The 16,512-nt window shown below is 45.5% G+C and overlaps 1 protein-coding gene across 1 annotated transcript in view; it reads left to right on the plus strand.

The window, feature by feature from the left end:
- LOC122932060 (phospholipid phosphatase-related protein type 1) overlaps nucleotides 1-16,512 on the plus strand; it is a 193,532-nt gene that overhangs the window by 138,981 nt on the left and 38,039 nt on the right. Inside the window, exon 5 of the mRNA XM_044286248.1 lies at nucleotides 8,396-8,646. Coding sequence (XP_044142183.1) covers nucleotides 8,396-8,646 — 251 coding nt within the window. The remainder of the gene's footprint in view (nucleotides 1-8,395; nucleotides 8,647-16,512) is intronic.

Raw genomic sequence — 16,512 nt, forward strand, 5'->3', positions numbered from 1 at the left:
CATCTTGTTACCCTCCTATTTTTTTCCTTATTCTCACACATCCATTTTAAGGGAGCATGATCCGTGACCAATTCAAAGTGACGGCCAAGCAAATAGTAGCGGAGTGCTTCCAGGGCCCATTTAATAGCGAGGCACTCTTTTTCCACAATTGCATATTTTTGCTCATGGTCATTAAGTTTCCTGCTCAGATACAGTACAGGGTGTTCCTCTCCATCCCTTACCTGTGACAGTACTGCCCCCAGTCCCACCTCAGACGCATCAGTCTGTAGGACAAACCCTTTCTTAAAATCTGGGGTTATCAGCACCGGCTGAGCGCACAGAAGGGTTTTTAAAGTCTGAAATGATTTTTCAGCCTCGTGTGACCACTTGACCATGACAGAGTCTTTCCCTTTTGTCAGGTCCGTTAATGGGGCTGCAAGGGAAGCAAAATTAGGTATAAATCGCCGGTAATAGCCTGTAATCCCCAAGAAGGCACAGACTTGCTTCTTGTTTACCGGTTGAGGCCACCTTTGTATGGCTTCGATTTTGTTTACCTGGGGCTTTACTAGGCCTCGGCCTATGATGTAACCTAGATACTTAGCATCTTCAAGACCAATGGCACATTTTTTGGGATTGGCTGTGAAGCCTGCCTCACACAGGGAATTGATAACCGCCTGCACCCTAGATAGATGGGATTCCCAGTCTGGACTTTGGATGATGATGTCATCCAGATATGCGGCTGCGTACCGTCTGTGGGGTCTTAAAATCTTATCCATCGCCCTCTGGAAGGTTGCAGGGGCTCTATGCAAACCAAAGGGCAAGACCACATAATGAAACAACCCATCAGGAGTGGCAAAGGCAGTTTTCTCTTTGGCCTCATTTGTCAGGGGAATTTGCCAGTATCCCTTGGTTAGGTCTAGAGTGGTTATATACCTGGCATTTCCGAGCCTGTCAATGAGCTCATCAACACGGGGCATTGGGTAAGCATCAAACTTAGATATGGTGTTCAACTTTCGGAAGTCATTTCAAAACCTCCAGCTGCCATCTGGTTTGGGGATCAGAACTATAGGACTGGACCACTGGCTATGGGACTCTTCAATTACCCCAAGTTCCAACATTTTCCTCACCTCTTCAGAGATAAGCCCTCTCCTGGCCTCTGGTATTCTGTAGGGCCGCAGCTTAACCCTTTTCCCCGGTTCTGTAATGATGTCATGTTTTATGACAGAGGTGCGACCTGGGATCTCTGAGAAAAAATCCCTATTCTTAAAGAGGAAACCCTGCACTTCTACCTTTTGTGTCTTGGCCAGGGAGTCAGGAACTGTTACCTCTGGCAACAGGGGCTTCCCAGAGCACCGCTGCTCTGGTGGGAAGGAGGTGTCAGCTGCAAGTGATAGTCGATCTTTCCACGGTTTTATAAGATTAACGTGGTATATTTGCTCAGGCTTCCTCTTACCTGGTTGACGGATTTTATAGTTTACCTCATTTACTTTCTCTATCACCTCAAAGGGGCCTTGCCACTTAGCCAGGAACTTACTCTCTACTGTTGGGATCAGTACCAGAACCCAGTCACCTGGTGCAAAGGTACGTACTCTGGCACTGCGGTTATACACCCTTCGTTGTGCCCCCTGAGCGTGGGCCATATGTTCTTGTACAATAGGCATCACCGCAGATATACGATCTTGCATTTGTACCACATGTTCTAGGACACTTCTATAGGGGGTAGCTTCTTCTTCCCAAGTTTCTTTTGCTATATCTAGCAGACCCCTAGGGTGGCGACCATATAGCAACTCAAATGGGGAGTAGCCTGTAGAGGACTGAGGCAACATATGGATGGCAAACATGAGATAAGGGAGAAGGAAATCCCAGTTTTTCCCATCTTTGTCTACCACTTTTTTAAGCATGGCTTTTAGAGTTTTATTAAATCTCTCTACCAGTCCATCAGTCTGTGAATGGTAGATAGAGGTACGCAGCTGTTTAACTTTGAACAGTTTACATAACTCCTTCATGATGCGTGACATAAAGGGGGTACCCTGATCTGATAGGATCTCTTTTGGTAGTCCCACGCGACTGAACACCTGCACCAACTCTTTAGCTATGGCCTTCGATGACGTATTACGTAAGGGTATAGCTTCCGGGTAACGAGTAGCGTAGTCCATGATTACGAGAATATGTTGGTGGCCTCGAGCAGATCTTACAAGGGGCCCCACCAGATCCATGGCTATTCTCTCAAATGGTATCTCAATGATTGGTAGAGGTACCAGGGGACTACGATAGTGTGGCCTAGGAGCCGAAATTTGGCACTCGGGGCAGGTGTCATAATAGTCTTTAACATCTTTATGGACCCCAGGCCAAAAGAACTTTTGAAGGACTCTGTCTGTAGTCTTTTCAGCTCCCAAATGCCCCCCCATAAGGTGACCATGAGCAATATCTAGTACCGTGCGTCGGTACACTTTAGGAACCACCAGTTGTTCCACCAGATCCTCTCCCCTTTTTACCACCTGGTACAACAAGTCATGTTTCACAGCCATATGCGGGAAACAAAGTCTGCCGTCCGGTTCCACCAGTTTACCATCAATAGACTTCACATTTTCCCTGGCTCTAGTAAGGGTGGGATCTTTTAATTGCTCAGCACCAAATTGCTCTTTCCGTACTGCCAGGTCTGGCAAATTGTCATTAAGTGAGTCTTCCCTCTCTGGACTGCTCTGACCCTCTTCTAACCTATCACTATGGTCAGAGACCTCAGGCTCCCCTACCATGACAGACAAGGGAAACGATTCACCATCAACAGAAGTCTCTTTTAAATAGCCACACCTTTTGGTACCCGGTGGTAGGTCATCTCCTTCCTGACAGGCATTTGAAAGTTTATGTTCCTATAGCTGCCAGAAATGTGGAAAATCCCGCCCCATGATGACATCATGCATTAACTTAGGCACTAAACCAACCATAAATTTTTCTGCCCCGAATCGGGTATTTACATCTACCACAGCAGTGTGATAATTACGGGTGTCTCCATGTATGCAGGTTACCGCCATGGTTTTCGTTTGCTATTTCCTGGGGTTTACCAAATCCGTTTTTACAAGGGTGACCAGACTGCCTGAGTCCAACAAGGCACTCACATCTTTACCTTCCACCGTAATAACGCACATTTGTTTCTCCCCCGCAGTATTTAGTAATGCTACACACGCAGGCTGGGCATACAGTGATAAACAGCGGTTTATATATGAGGCATCACATTGCATTGGTTCACCATACATTGGGCAATTGGCAACAACATGACCTGGCATTTGACATCTGAAACATTTTATTAAGTCCCTATTAAGTCTCTTATAGGCCACAGACCTCCCTGGCATGGCTTGCCAGCTTCTAGAGCCTGGGCCTCCAGTCTCTCCACTTGCACCCACAGATACATCGCTTCTGCCAGCCCCCTTTTCCCTTAGAACAGTCTTACCAGGTAGTCCCGGAGATCTCCGCTGCAGGGCTGGGGGGCGCTGCGGCAGACTCAGTAGCTCCTCTGCGGACGTGTACCTCTCCACCATCTCCGCCATCTGGTCAGCATTCTTGGGGTCACCGTGGCTCACCCACTTGCGCAAGGTAACGGGGAGGGCCCTTAAGTACCGTCCATCACAACCCGTTCCACCATCTGAGGGCCTGTCAGGAACTCCGGCTGCAACCACTTCTTGGTCAGGTGTATGAGGTCGTGCATTTGGGAACGTGGAGGTTTATCCATACTGTAGTCCCAGTTGTGCACACGCTGAGCACGGACCGAAAGAGTAACCCCAAGGCGTGTAAGGATCTCCTTTTTTAGCATAACATAGTCCATAGCATCCTGATTCTCCAGGTCAAAATATGCCTTTTGGGGTTCTCCTGAAAGGAAGGGGGCCAACAGTCCCACTGTGCCTTTGGCCAACCTATTCGCTCGGCAGTCCTTTCGAAGGTGGTAAGGTAGGCCTCCACGTCATCTGCGGTTGTCATCTTTTGCAGAAAGTGACTAGCCCTTATGGCAGCATGAGGGGCCTCTGCCATCCCTGGGACCCGTCCAGCGACACTGGTCAGTTGCTGCACCACAACTGCTAAGGTCTCCCGATCTTTTCTTTGCGCCTCTTGTGCAGCCTCCAGTTGTGCCGTCAGCCTGCGGCTGGTTTCCTCAAGCGCCTTTTGCTGTACTCGGGTAGCCTCCTGCTGCACTCGGGTAGCCTCCTGTTGAGATGCAACAGCTTGCAACATAGCTTTAACCACATCCTTCATTTTCCAAGAGGCAGAAAACAGTCTTTGGTGCACCGCACAAAAATGGACTCTGTCCCTTTAAATGTTCAGTTTTGTTTTTTTTTTTTTTATTATGCCAGAATTTGGTGTGCCCGCATCCTCCACCACATGTAAGGGATTAGGTAGCGGGGCTGTCGTCTCCTGGGTAGACAGGCACAGTTTAGCAGGCACATCGAAGAAGTTGCAGTCCACACAGCAGGAATTTCGTCTAACTGACCTCAGCCAGTTTTATTGTCAGGTTGAGGTACAGAACATAAAACATAACAAACAAAAATCCTAAGCCTGTCCGGCTCTAACTATACAGCATGAACCCTCCCTGACCAAGTGCCGGCCTAATACCAAGCACCTACACAAAATAGCAAAGTCCATACCTCTTGAAGTGCTCTCACAGGCTCCATGCAGGTAACCTGTTCCCAGGCTGAGAGAGCTGTGTCTGCATTCTCAGCCTTATATCAGGCCAGCACACCTGAGGAGCCCAAAGACTGTCCGGATGGAGTGGGGCCCACCCTTCTCTCCCCACTCCAGCAACACAGGCCCTAAGAACAGGTTTTATGCAAACCTGAGTTGCAGAGACCTCTCCTGAACATTTCCCTGGTTGCTTTTAAATGACAGAAGTGAGAAATCTTGGGCACACATAGACCCCATCCACTACTTCTCCAGACACTCTGTCACAGTGGACATAACATATTTGTAACCTGTGCAGCTGCATAAGGGCCCATGTAGAAAAGTGGGCCACCACCATATTATCAAGAACACCAATACTTCCTAATGTCTATTTCATTACATATAAAGGTCTGTTAATTATTTTCGTAACTGTTAATGGTGGATTACAACTTCCTAGAATGGAGCTTTATGATAAGCTACCCACTCTCAACAAACTTGCCATTACATAAAAGCGCCTAAATACTTTTCTTGCACAAGGGTGCTTTTTGATCTGAGCCTGCTTCTGAACAGCCCTTCTAGTAAACCTTTTATTGATAAGTTCTGCATGTATAATAGCTTTGGCCACGATACTTAATCAGTGGCAATCCTCACACCGATGCTTCCTAGGGCCAGGGCAGTGATAGGAGAGCACATCCTTTCTTCCCTTGGGCATCATCCTGATGTTGGAGCTCCTGCCTAATGGTAGTCGGGGTGCCCTTGCTGTTAACATTCTGTATAGGTGCATGACATGTATACATTTTAGTACTGTACGTAGATGGATCTCCGTACACTACTAATCCGAAGTTTTGAACAAAGCGGCCTTGGAAGTAGCATCCGAAGCTTGCTACTCTCATCACTACTGGCAATATTATTCTTGCAATGGTAGTTGTAATCCCCAGCTGAAGGGTACAGGATTAAGATACAACTGGCTATTTGGTGTACAAGTGTGAAGGGTGTTTGAGAAATGTCCCCCTCACTGCACTAAAGTCTCTGTCAACCTTAAACAGCAAATACCTTGCTGACTGAATCCAGTGCTGGGCTATGAAGATCCTGGACCTTCTCTGTTCTTTCCTTTCTCTTTCTCTTTCTGAAGTAGTTTTGGATAGCAATTACTTTCTTGTTCAGAGAAACCTCAGGGCCCCATAGCAAGTGCAATGGCTATAGTTACACCCATGCCACGGTAGGTGTGAATTGATAGAAGTGGGGACAGTCACTCTGTTTCTACAGATTTTACTCGGTGGAACCTTTTGCCTTGGTGGGAGACGTGCTCGGTTTTCTAAGTGGTATAGTGCTGTATCTATACTGGGATTGCTGATGGAATCTGTGTCTTTTATTAATAAGGAGTGAGAGTAATAAGGGACAGAAAATATTCAACCAATTCATTTTTCAATTCAATTTTTTACAAACATTCAACTTACAGCTCTCTTTTAATATGTAAGATACACATGTAATGTGGAACAGAACTACTAGCAATATCCTGAGAATCCATTTTTTCTAATACATTTTTTACATTGTATATGAACCCTGAATGCACCCTGGATGTTCCAAGTTTATCAATTAACGGTTAAATAATTAACTTTGAGACATCCTTGAGTTTGATCTGTCTGTGAACATCTATGGTATTGATGACTGGCAAACTGCCATGGAGCTGAGCTTGTAGAATTCCCCTTGGGCATCCTGGGCTGTGCTGCAGAACCACCAACTCTAGCACATTGCAGAAGATAAGCAAATACTTCTGCTTCTAAGTCAATGTTGACTTAACGCATTTCATTAATTTTACATTTAAGTGTTATTCCAGTCTCTTTGCATATACCCTGATAAAGTGGCATACTTTATTTTTGAATTTTGTCTAGAGAAAATATATAGTTTATGCTATTCATAAATGGCCCCAAGCCACGGTGGGCCCATAATCCCCCATCCCCTGCATAAGTGGCACATTGCAGAGCACATTGACTACTATACATACAGACAGGTTCACATTTAAAAAACTTGGTGGCGTAATTAACAAACTACCCAGTTTATCATTTTGGATGCATAGGTGACGGAGAAGACATCTAGGTATAAAGGTAGGCTAGCCATTATCCTCTTTTCCTAGGAACCGCTGCAAGGGTCCCATCATCAATCATCTTGCAGTGTTCTTCTACTGCCTGCCGCTTTGTGTGTATGTGTTCCCGACTCATATAGATAAAAAGGGCTAAGACAAGAGCCAGTCAGCAGGATACTGACAGGGTGTCTGACACACAACCTAGGCAGCAGGTTACAACTGGTTCAGTTTTTAGTATTTGCAAATGGGGGTCAGATAATATTTGCATGTAGCCGTACAGTGGGCTTCAAGGATGAATATTACTGGTGGGTCCTAATCACTTTAGTCTGACACTGTACAGAAGAACACAGAGCCTTATAAAATCCATCAATCCATTGTGTTTATCATCCCTTAAAGGGGTATTCTCATCGGTCCCAGCAGCAGCCCCTACACTGTCTCTATATATAATGTCATTATAGAATACTGTCGAGGGGGCCCTGACAATTAAATATTTTAGTCCTCCTCCTTTCTGAGTTCGGCCCCAAAGCAGCTGCTTCCCGTTTCCCCTATAGCTACGTCCCTACTTAGAAATCCAGTAGGTGGTCTCAGTGATTGAAATCCTTCCCTGTAGGAGTATATTTACAGAGATGGCTGTCAGTTGCAGATGAGCAGCCACTACAGCTCTACATTTAGAAAGTACAGGGATTTCATGCACTAAGTTACAAGTTTTACAGAATCTTTTCTTACAAAAGTATATATCAATAAGATAACTGAATGATTTATTTCCATTCTTTCCATTCTTAACCCCCTGACAGTCACATTAAAAGGTCATGCACACAGCCATTGTTTTTGCGGTCCGCGTAATATGGACAAGAATAGGACATGTTCTATTTTGTTCCGGGGCTCTGGAATGTACGTGCACACGGGTGTTCTGTCCACATCTTTTGCGGTCCCATTACAACCTGCTCTTGTTCTCCTGGGCGTCTCCTTCTCCCAGGCTGGAGCGCCGTCCAATCTCAGCGCTCAGCTCATAGCCTGAGAGGTTTTTTTCTCCTATGAGCCGAGTGCTGCGATTGGCCAGCGCTACAGCCTGGGAGAAGGAGACACCCAGGAGAACAAGAGCAGGCTCATCCCAGTTGAGCCAAAAATCTGAAGATACCGCAGCCTATACCTGGGAGAACAGAGCGGCGCCCAGGGATAATAGTAAGTGCAGGGAGATCCCTGGGCGCCGCTCTCCATGTCAGCATACTTAGTTTAGAATTTTTATTGTAATGAAAGGTCCTCTTTAAGTGTCCTCCTCCCAGTCCTCTCCAGTCCTAATTATCTTTCTCCACCCAAGCTATAGTGAGAGTTGCAAATACTATAAATGCAGTTCTCACTTTATCCTCCTGTAATTCAGCTAGATGATAGCTAGAGTTGACTAAGGTCTTTTTTTTAAAGACCACATGATGTGGCTGTTGACGTGTCATGGTTTGGCCTGAGATTCAACCCTCGGAAGCGGTCCAGCTCTGTACCACACAACCTTAAGCCTTTAAAACAATATTGTCCTGTTCTGCTTGATTGAATAATGTGTGTGTTGGTGGTAGGGGGGTTAACATGTTTAATTATATAAATTTAATAAATTGATACACAGCTACAATGATGCAATCCTAAATAACCACATAAAGCCAAATTGTACTAATGACATTTCTTTTTTTTTTTTTGCAGGTGTGTTTGCATTTGGTCTGTTTGCAACAGACATTTTTGTAAATGCAGGCCAAGTAGTGACAGGCAACCTCACTCCCTATTTCTTAACTGTGTGTAAACCAAATTACACTGGAACAGACTGTCTGGCCCATCACCAGTTTATCAGCAATGGAAATATCTGCACTGGTGATCCTGAAGTGACTGAGAAGGCCAGGAGGTCATTCCCATCCAAGCATGCTGCTTTAAGTATTTACTCTGCATTATATGCAACAGTAAGTGAAATATCATACTAAATTCTGTACCTATTTTTGCAATTGTGCTGAAAATGCCGTCCCTTTATGAATCAGAAGGCTTTTTGTAATAATGTCTATTGTAATGAGCTTAATGTGCCCCAAATTTCTAATAAATCATTTTTCTTCTACATTTTTTCTTCTGTAGTAAAGGTACTAATTATTTTAAAATATATATATATTTTTTTACTTTTATTTTTATATTTTTTTCCAATAATAAACAATATACAAATATATGGGAAAGAAGAAACAAAACATATATATCTTTCATATCTCCCGATATAAATCCAATTACAAAACAAGATATATAAATATGGCGCAGTAATTTATTAAGACCTGTTGCCGTATAAAAATAATACTAATTTATTGTCTCCCATACACAACTCTGTTCCCACCCCTTCCCCCGTCCCGTATCTCCCCCCCCCCGAGCCGGGCCACGGCTGTCACGGAGGAAACGGGCGCATCTTGCCCTCATCTAGGCAATGTACTAAAGGATGAATCCATATTTGCCTTTTATGCAATTTATGCAAGTGTACGCGGGTGCCTGCCAAAATAATTGGAATATTGACTATTGAATTTAACTTTGGGATTATTTGACGATGAATTCCACTCCAATAGTATAACTTACAACTATATCCGTCGTTTCTCTCCTTTATATTTGATGAGCTCAAATTCTTTAACTCTTTGCATTAGTCTTTCCCATACTTGTATTGTAGGGGTCCTATCTGACATCTAGTTCTTAAGAATTGATACCTTGGCCAATAGGAGTCCGTTCAACCACCAAATCTGTTCACTTTTTAGTGCTTTATGTTTAAACTCCGGGGGGAAAAGTCAGAGTATAGCAGTTTCAATAGTTACAGAGGGGCTATTTACAGTTGTTGACCCCATTATGTTGAAATATCTTTTGCCAGAAAATCTTAATAAGCGGACAGCTCCATAGCATATGGACGTATCCGGCATCAGGGAGGGAATTTTAAAATATTTTAATACTGTATTTTTATAGATGAGGTATGTAAAGATGAGCGAATCGAAGTTGACAAAGTGGAATTCGATCCGAATTTCAGGAAAAATTTAATTCGCACCGAATCCAAATTTTCTCACGCTTTGTGGTAACGAATCACACTTTTTCCTAAAATGGCTGTTGCACGTGTTAGGACATGGAGCAAGGAACTCTAGGAACGAGGGATCACCCACAATGCCATTCATGCAGCCAATCAGCAGCCAGCTAACCCTGTGATGACACAGCCCTATAAATAGCCTCAGCCATCTTGGATTTAGCCATTTTCCACTTCAGGAAGAGACGTCAGCTGGCACTAGGGACAGTGCTAGGAAAGACGTTAAAACTTTTATTTTGCTGTATAGAAGTTCAGGGAAAGGATAGGGAGGAATCATTCCACAGTATTGAAGCAGAACAGGGTTGAGTAGGGGAGGTTACAGCCTGGGTAATAGGAACAATCCTATTACACCTTATTGCACTGATTGCGGATCCAAATTTCCATTACACACCTCTGTAATTCCAGCAAACCGTTCTTGTTATTGGGGTGCAAGTGTTGTTGATACAGCCATTAACAGGGTTTATTACAAGGAAATATGTCTACGTCTTATTTGCCCTTGTGCGGTGCAGTTATATGTTCTAAAGCATTTTTTGGCTTGTATTAATGGAGAAAAGGGGCTTATGAGCCGTTGTGTGGTGAAGTGAGAAAATTACAGCCCTTTTTGGAATGTATTAGTGGCAAAAAAATATATATTTGACGTTCAGCAGTGCAGTTATATGTTCTAAAGCCCTTTTTAGCATGTATTAGTGCCAAAAATATATATATTATTTGCCGTTCAGTGGTTTAGTTATATGTTCTAAAGCCCTTTTTAGCATGTATTAGTGCCAAAAATATATATATTATTTGCCGTTCAGTGGTTTAGTTATATGTTCTAAAGCCCTTTTTAGCATGTATTAGTGCCAAAAATATATATATTATTTGCCGTTCAGTGGTTTAGTTATATGTTCTAAAGCCCTTTTTAGCATGTATTAGTGCCAAAAATATATATATTATTTGCCGTTCAGTGGTGCAGTTATATGTTCTAAAGCCTTTTGTGGAGTGTATAACTGGAAAAAAGTAAGGACCTATTTGCCATTCAGCGGTGCAGTGATATGTTCTAAAGCCCTTTTTGGAGTGTATAGTGGCAAAAAAAAGATATAATATTTGCCATAAATCGGTGCAGTTATATGTCCTAAAGCCCTTTTTAACGTGTATTAGTGTCACAAGAAAAAGTATTTGCCGTTGTGTGGTGAAGTGACAAAATTAAAGCTCTTTTTGGCATGTATTAGTGGATAAAAATATATATTTGTGGTACAGAAGTGCAGTTATGTTATAAAGCCCTTTTTTATTCTAGTGGCAAAAAATAAATAAAAAATTGCCGTTCAGCGGTGAAGTTATATGTTCTAAAGCCGTTGTGTGATGAAGTGAGAAAATTACAGACTTTTTTGGGGTGTTTTAATTTCCTTTTTATTTATTTATTTGATCTAACAGTATGTCACAGGGGAGTGGTAGAGGCCTAAATGTTTCTGGCGCAGGCACAGGTCGCAGCAGAGTAAGGGGGCGTGGTAGCAGGAGTCTCAGTGAGAGGCCTCAGCTCCCAGTGTCATCTAGCGGTCGTGTCTTGACCAGCAACCCAGTGGTTCTTGAAGGGTGGACTCGGTCATCCATTTCGTCCCAAGTGACATCAGACACCCCCCGACAAGAGTCGGAGGGTTCGTCAGACACAACCTTTAGTTGGCATGGCCCGGAGCAGGCCCTGTGTCCTCACCTGTCCTCAACCTGCCTCTGTCCTTTTCTGTTTCCTCAGCCAGACAAATATCATATGCTGTGGGCTTAGCTCCACTATACAGTGAGGAGGAGCTACTGGAGGACAGTCAGCAGCTACTGGCCAGCCAAGATGTGGAGGAAACATCCCCCACTTCCTCTGCTAGGCGGGCAAGTAGTGATGAGGAGAATGGTGTGGGAGCTGGTGTTGCGAGCGGTCAGGCTCCTGACCCAGAGACCGTTGAGGAGGACATCAGTGATGTACAGACAGTACTCGATGATGATGATGTAGCTGATCGTACTTGGAAGCCAGGTGAATTAGGGGCTTCATCATCATCGGGAGAAGAGGGTGGCAGCTTGCTCGTGAGGCAGCGTCAAAGCCAGCAAGTCGCTAGCATGGCCGTGAGTCAGCAGGGTGGCAGCAGTGGGAGGTCGGGAACCAAACGTGCCCGGGGTAACCACCTCCTTCGCAGGAGCCTACCTGCCTGGAAAGTAGTGGTGCAGGGGTTCACGGAGGCAGCGGTAGTAGTCAGTGTGGAGTGTCGGGGGTAAAATCACCTACTCGGTGGTGTGGCAGTTTTTTGTTAAGCCGCCAGAGGAGGTGAACATGGCCATTTGTAGAATCTGTGGGCAGAAGATGAAGCGTGGCCAGGGTGCCAATGTTGGCACCGTGGCCCTGCGTCAACATATGCAGCATCACCATAAAGTGCCCTGGGAGAACCGTGGCTCAGATGTGGTTGTCCAGCCTGCTGCAGCAACCGCTACATCACCCATGCAGGCAGTCAAGGCTCCACCACCTCAGCCAAAGGGAGCTGTCTATCCATCCCATCATCTGCTGGACCTGATGCTCCTGCCCCTCCTTCTACTCCTTGTCAGTCATTCCATTAGCAATCGATCAACGAAGCAATTGCCAAGAGACAACAGTATGCGTGCACTCATCCAACGGCGCAGAAGATGAATGTGCTCCTGTCCAAGTTGCTGGTGCTGCAGTCACTCCCTTTCCAAGTAGTGTACTTTGCACCTTTCAGAGAACTGATGGCTTTTGCCGAGCCGAGGTGGAGAGTCCGAAGCCATCATTTCTTTGCCAAAAAGGCATTGCCAGCCATGCACACATATGTAGAACAGAATGTGGGCCAGTGCTTGAGCCTATCAGTGTCTGCCAAAGTGCATGGCAGCACCGACGTGTGGAGCTGTAACTAAGGTCAGGGACAATACATGTCCTTTACGGCCCACTGGGTTAATGTGGTTCCTGCACAGCCACACCAGCAACTTGGCAAGTGACTGCTTCCACTTCCACGTTTTCATGCCGTTGGTCCTGCGACAATGTCCGCCTCTGCCTCCTCATCTTCCACCGTGTCCTCAGCCTCCACTGCAGGGACAATTCACAGTGCCCCTCCAGCATACCACATGTGCAGGGCACGGCGGTGTCATGCTGTTCTGCACCTGGTTTGCCTGGGTGAACAGAGTTACAAAGGAGAGAACTGCTCCGTGTCCTTCATCGAGAAATCGAATCCTGCCTTTCTCCATGGTGTCGGCGCTGCATCCAAGAGGGCTGAGCCATGCGCTCTGCATGGCACATGTGTCAAATCTGTTGTTAAGCGGTTTCTGAAGTCTTCCACCCATCTGCAAGACATCCTAAAAATTGCCAGGAAACTTTGTATGCACTTCAGTCACTCGTACAACGCAAAGCACACCCTCCTTGAGCTGCAGCGTCAGAACAGCATACTCCAACATAGGCTGATATGTGACGTTTCCACCCGTTAAAATTCCACCCTCCATATGTTGGACCAACTAGATGAAAAAAGAAAGGCCATAAACGATTTCTTGATCCAAGCGGACAGGAGGCGTCCTCTGTGTAACTTTGATGTGAGCAAGTGGCAGCTCATTCGTGACACCTGCCATTTGCTCAGGCCTTTTGAGGACGCCATGTTATTTGTCAGTCGCCAGGACTACAGGATGTCATTCCACTGCTTCATGTCCTAGAACAGATGCTGGTAAATCTGACTGGAGAAATGGCGCCTAGATCTCATGGCCACATGAGCCCTGTGGGTGCTGAACTGGAGGAGGACATTGAAGCACAAGCAATGTGTAGCGAAATGGGTTGTTTTTTTTACACTGGTGACAGGAGAGGAGGAGCAGGAGCAGCCATAGGAACTACAGGGCGATGAGGATGACGAGGCAGAGGACCCAGACACACCATGGCAGTATGCATTTGAGATGGAGGCAGGAAGTCCCTCAGAGTCACTTGCGCAAATGTTCCGATGCATGCTCACTTGCTTGCGTAGTGACCGTATTGTCACCATTCGGCAGAGGGATGACTTCTGGCTCTCCGCCTTGTTGGACCCTTGCTACCGGTCCAAAATGGGGGCCTTTTTTACACCCGCTGAGAGGGAGGACAAACTAAACTACTATAGAGACATCCTATGCAGTCAGTTGGCCGCTGCCTATTTGCGCCATCGTCCATCCTCTTGCAGGTCTGACCGGCAAAGACCTCTGCACCGAGGTTTCTCTGCCATGGCTGCTGTGGCAGGGTGGGGGGTAGGAGCAGTTCCAGCTCCATCAGCAGCAACTCTAGAGTCGCTGATGAGCAGCTTTCTTCACCCGCCAAATGAAGAAACTACTAACCAGCAGCAGTTAGACTTGGAGCAGGACCTGAACCAGCAGGTGGTGGTATATTTGGAGAGCACCCTGCCACCCCACATTGAAGATCCGCTGGACTACTGGGCAGCCAAACTGGATTTGTGGTCGGAACTGGCAGAATTTGCCCTGAAAAAGCTGTCCTACCCAGTCAGTAGTGTGGCATCAGAGCGGGTGTTTAGTGCAGCGAGGGCCATAGTTACCCCAAGAAGAACTTGCCTGTTCACTCAAAATGTGGAAAGACTGACCTTTGTCAAGATGAATCAGGCGTGGATCAGCTAGGATTTCTGTCATGGTTTGAATCTCTCTGTGACAATGGCCACACCCATCTGCCTCCCAGCCAAGCTCTTGAACTAATCTCTGCTTACCTCATTTGCATAGCCAATCAGAGGAGGTTTTACAATTTACCAATTGAAAGAGGTGTTCCAACTGTCAATATAAATATATCTGATGCATTCAATAAAGAATTTTGTCAGTTTGAACTCACATACAGCCTGACTGGTGTTGGTTCTGTGAGAATTAAAACGACACGAGCAGTCTTTAGAGGCCAGATCATCAACGGCGGAACCAGCAGATATTGTGGTCACATCAGGGAGTGCAGTGATATAGCGAGCAGGGGCTCGTTACAATTTCCACCCACCAATGCCTGATGCATCATATTCGTTTATCCATGGTGCCACACCAACACTTCGACAAAAGAGAACGGTTTCTTCTGGCTACCTGCCTCAGCTACTATTCTGATGCTGCCACCTGCCTGATGCCACACATCTGATGCCAAGTGCTCCTTTTTTCACCATCTTCAGCTGGTACAGGTATTGCCACCCACCTCCCCACTCTGTCAACGGGTCACTCTGTGGTCTCCTGATGGTGCTGCCACCTCCACACTGTCACCTTGCCACTCTGTGGCCTCCTAATGCTGCTGCCACCTCCACACTATGTCACCTTGCCACTCTTTGGTCTCCTAATGCTGCTGCTACCTCCACACTACAGTCATGTGAAAAAATTAGGACACCCTTTGAAAGCATGTGGTTTTTTGTAACATTTTTAATAAAAGGTTATTTCATCTCCGTTTCAACAATACAGAGAGATTAAAGTAATCCGACTAAACAAAGAAAACTGAAGAAAAGTCTTTTCAAGATCTTCTGTAAATGTCATTCTACAAAAATGCCTATTCTAACTGAGGAAAAAGATAGGACACCCTTGCCCCTAATAGCGAGTGTTACCTCCTTTGGCTGAAATAACTGCAGTGAGACGGTTCTTGTAGCCATCTACCAGTCTTCGACATCGGTCTGAGGAAATTTTACCCCACTCCTCAATGCAGAACTTTTTCAGCTGTGAGATGTTTGAGGGGTTTCTTGCACGTACAGCCCTTTTCAAGTCACCCCACAGCATCTCAATGGGATTCAAATCTGGACTTTGACTTGGCCATTCCAGGACTCTCCATTTCTTCTTTTTCAGCCAATCTTTGGTTGATTTACTAGTATGTTTTGGGTCATTGTCATGTTGCATGGTCCAGTTCCGCTTCAGCTTTAATTTTCTAACTGATGGTCTCACATGTTCTTCAAGCACCTTCTGATACACAGTAGAATTCATCGTGGATTCTATGATGGTGAGCTGACCAGGTCCTGCTGCAGCAAAGCAGCCCCAAACCATGACACTTCCACCTCCATGCTTCACAGTTGGTATGAGGTTCTTTTCTTGGAATGCTGTGTTTGGTTTACGCCAAACATGTCCTCTGCTGTTGTGTCCAAATAATTCAATTTTGGACTCATCTGTCCAAAGAACATTATTCCAGAAGTCCTGGTCTTTGTCAACTTTATCTCTGGCAAATGTCAGTCTGGCCTCGATGTTTCTCTTGGAAAGCAAAGGTTTCCTCCTTGCACACCTCCAATGCAAGTTAAACTTGTACAGTCTCTTTCTGATTGTAGAGGCATGTACTTCTACATCAACAGTAGCCAGAGCCTGCTGTAGTTCTCGAGATGACACTTTAGGGTTTTTGGAGACCTCTTTTAGCATCTTGCGGTCTGCTCTTGGGGTGAACTTGCTGGGGCGACCAGTCCTGGGCATGTTGGCAGTTGTTTTGAAAGCCCTCCACTTGTAGACTATCTTCCGGACAGTGGAATGGCTGATTTCAAAATCTTTTGAGATCTTTTTAAATCCCTTCCCAGACTCATAGGCTGCTACAATCTTTTTCTGAAGTCCTCTGACAGCTCTTTTGCTCTCACCATGGTGCTCACTCTCACTTCAACAGTCAGGAGCACACCAAACTAAATGTCTGAGGTTTAAATAGGGCAAGCCTCATTCAACATGCAGAGTAACGATCTACTAATTATGTGCACCTGGTGTGATATACCTGTGTGAGATCTGAGCCAATTTAAGAGGGAATACATGTGAGGGTGTCCTATCTTTTTCC

This window comes from Bufo gargarizans, chromosome 1 (assembly GCF_014858855.1).
Source record: "Bufo gargarizans isolate SCDJY-AF-19 chromosome 1, ASM1485885v1, whole genome shotgun sequence".
Taxonomy (NCBI): Eukaryota; Metazoa; Chordata; class Amphibia; order Anura; family Bufonidae; genus Bufo; species Bufo gargarizans.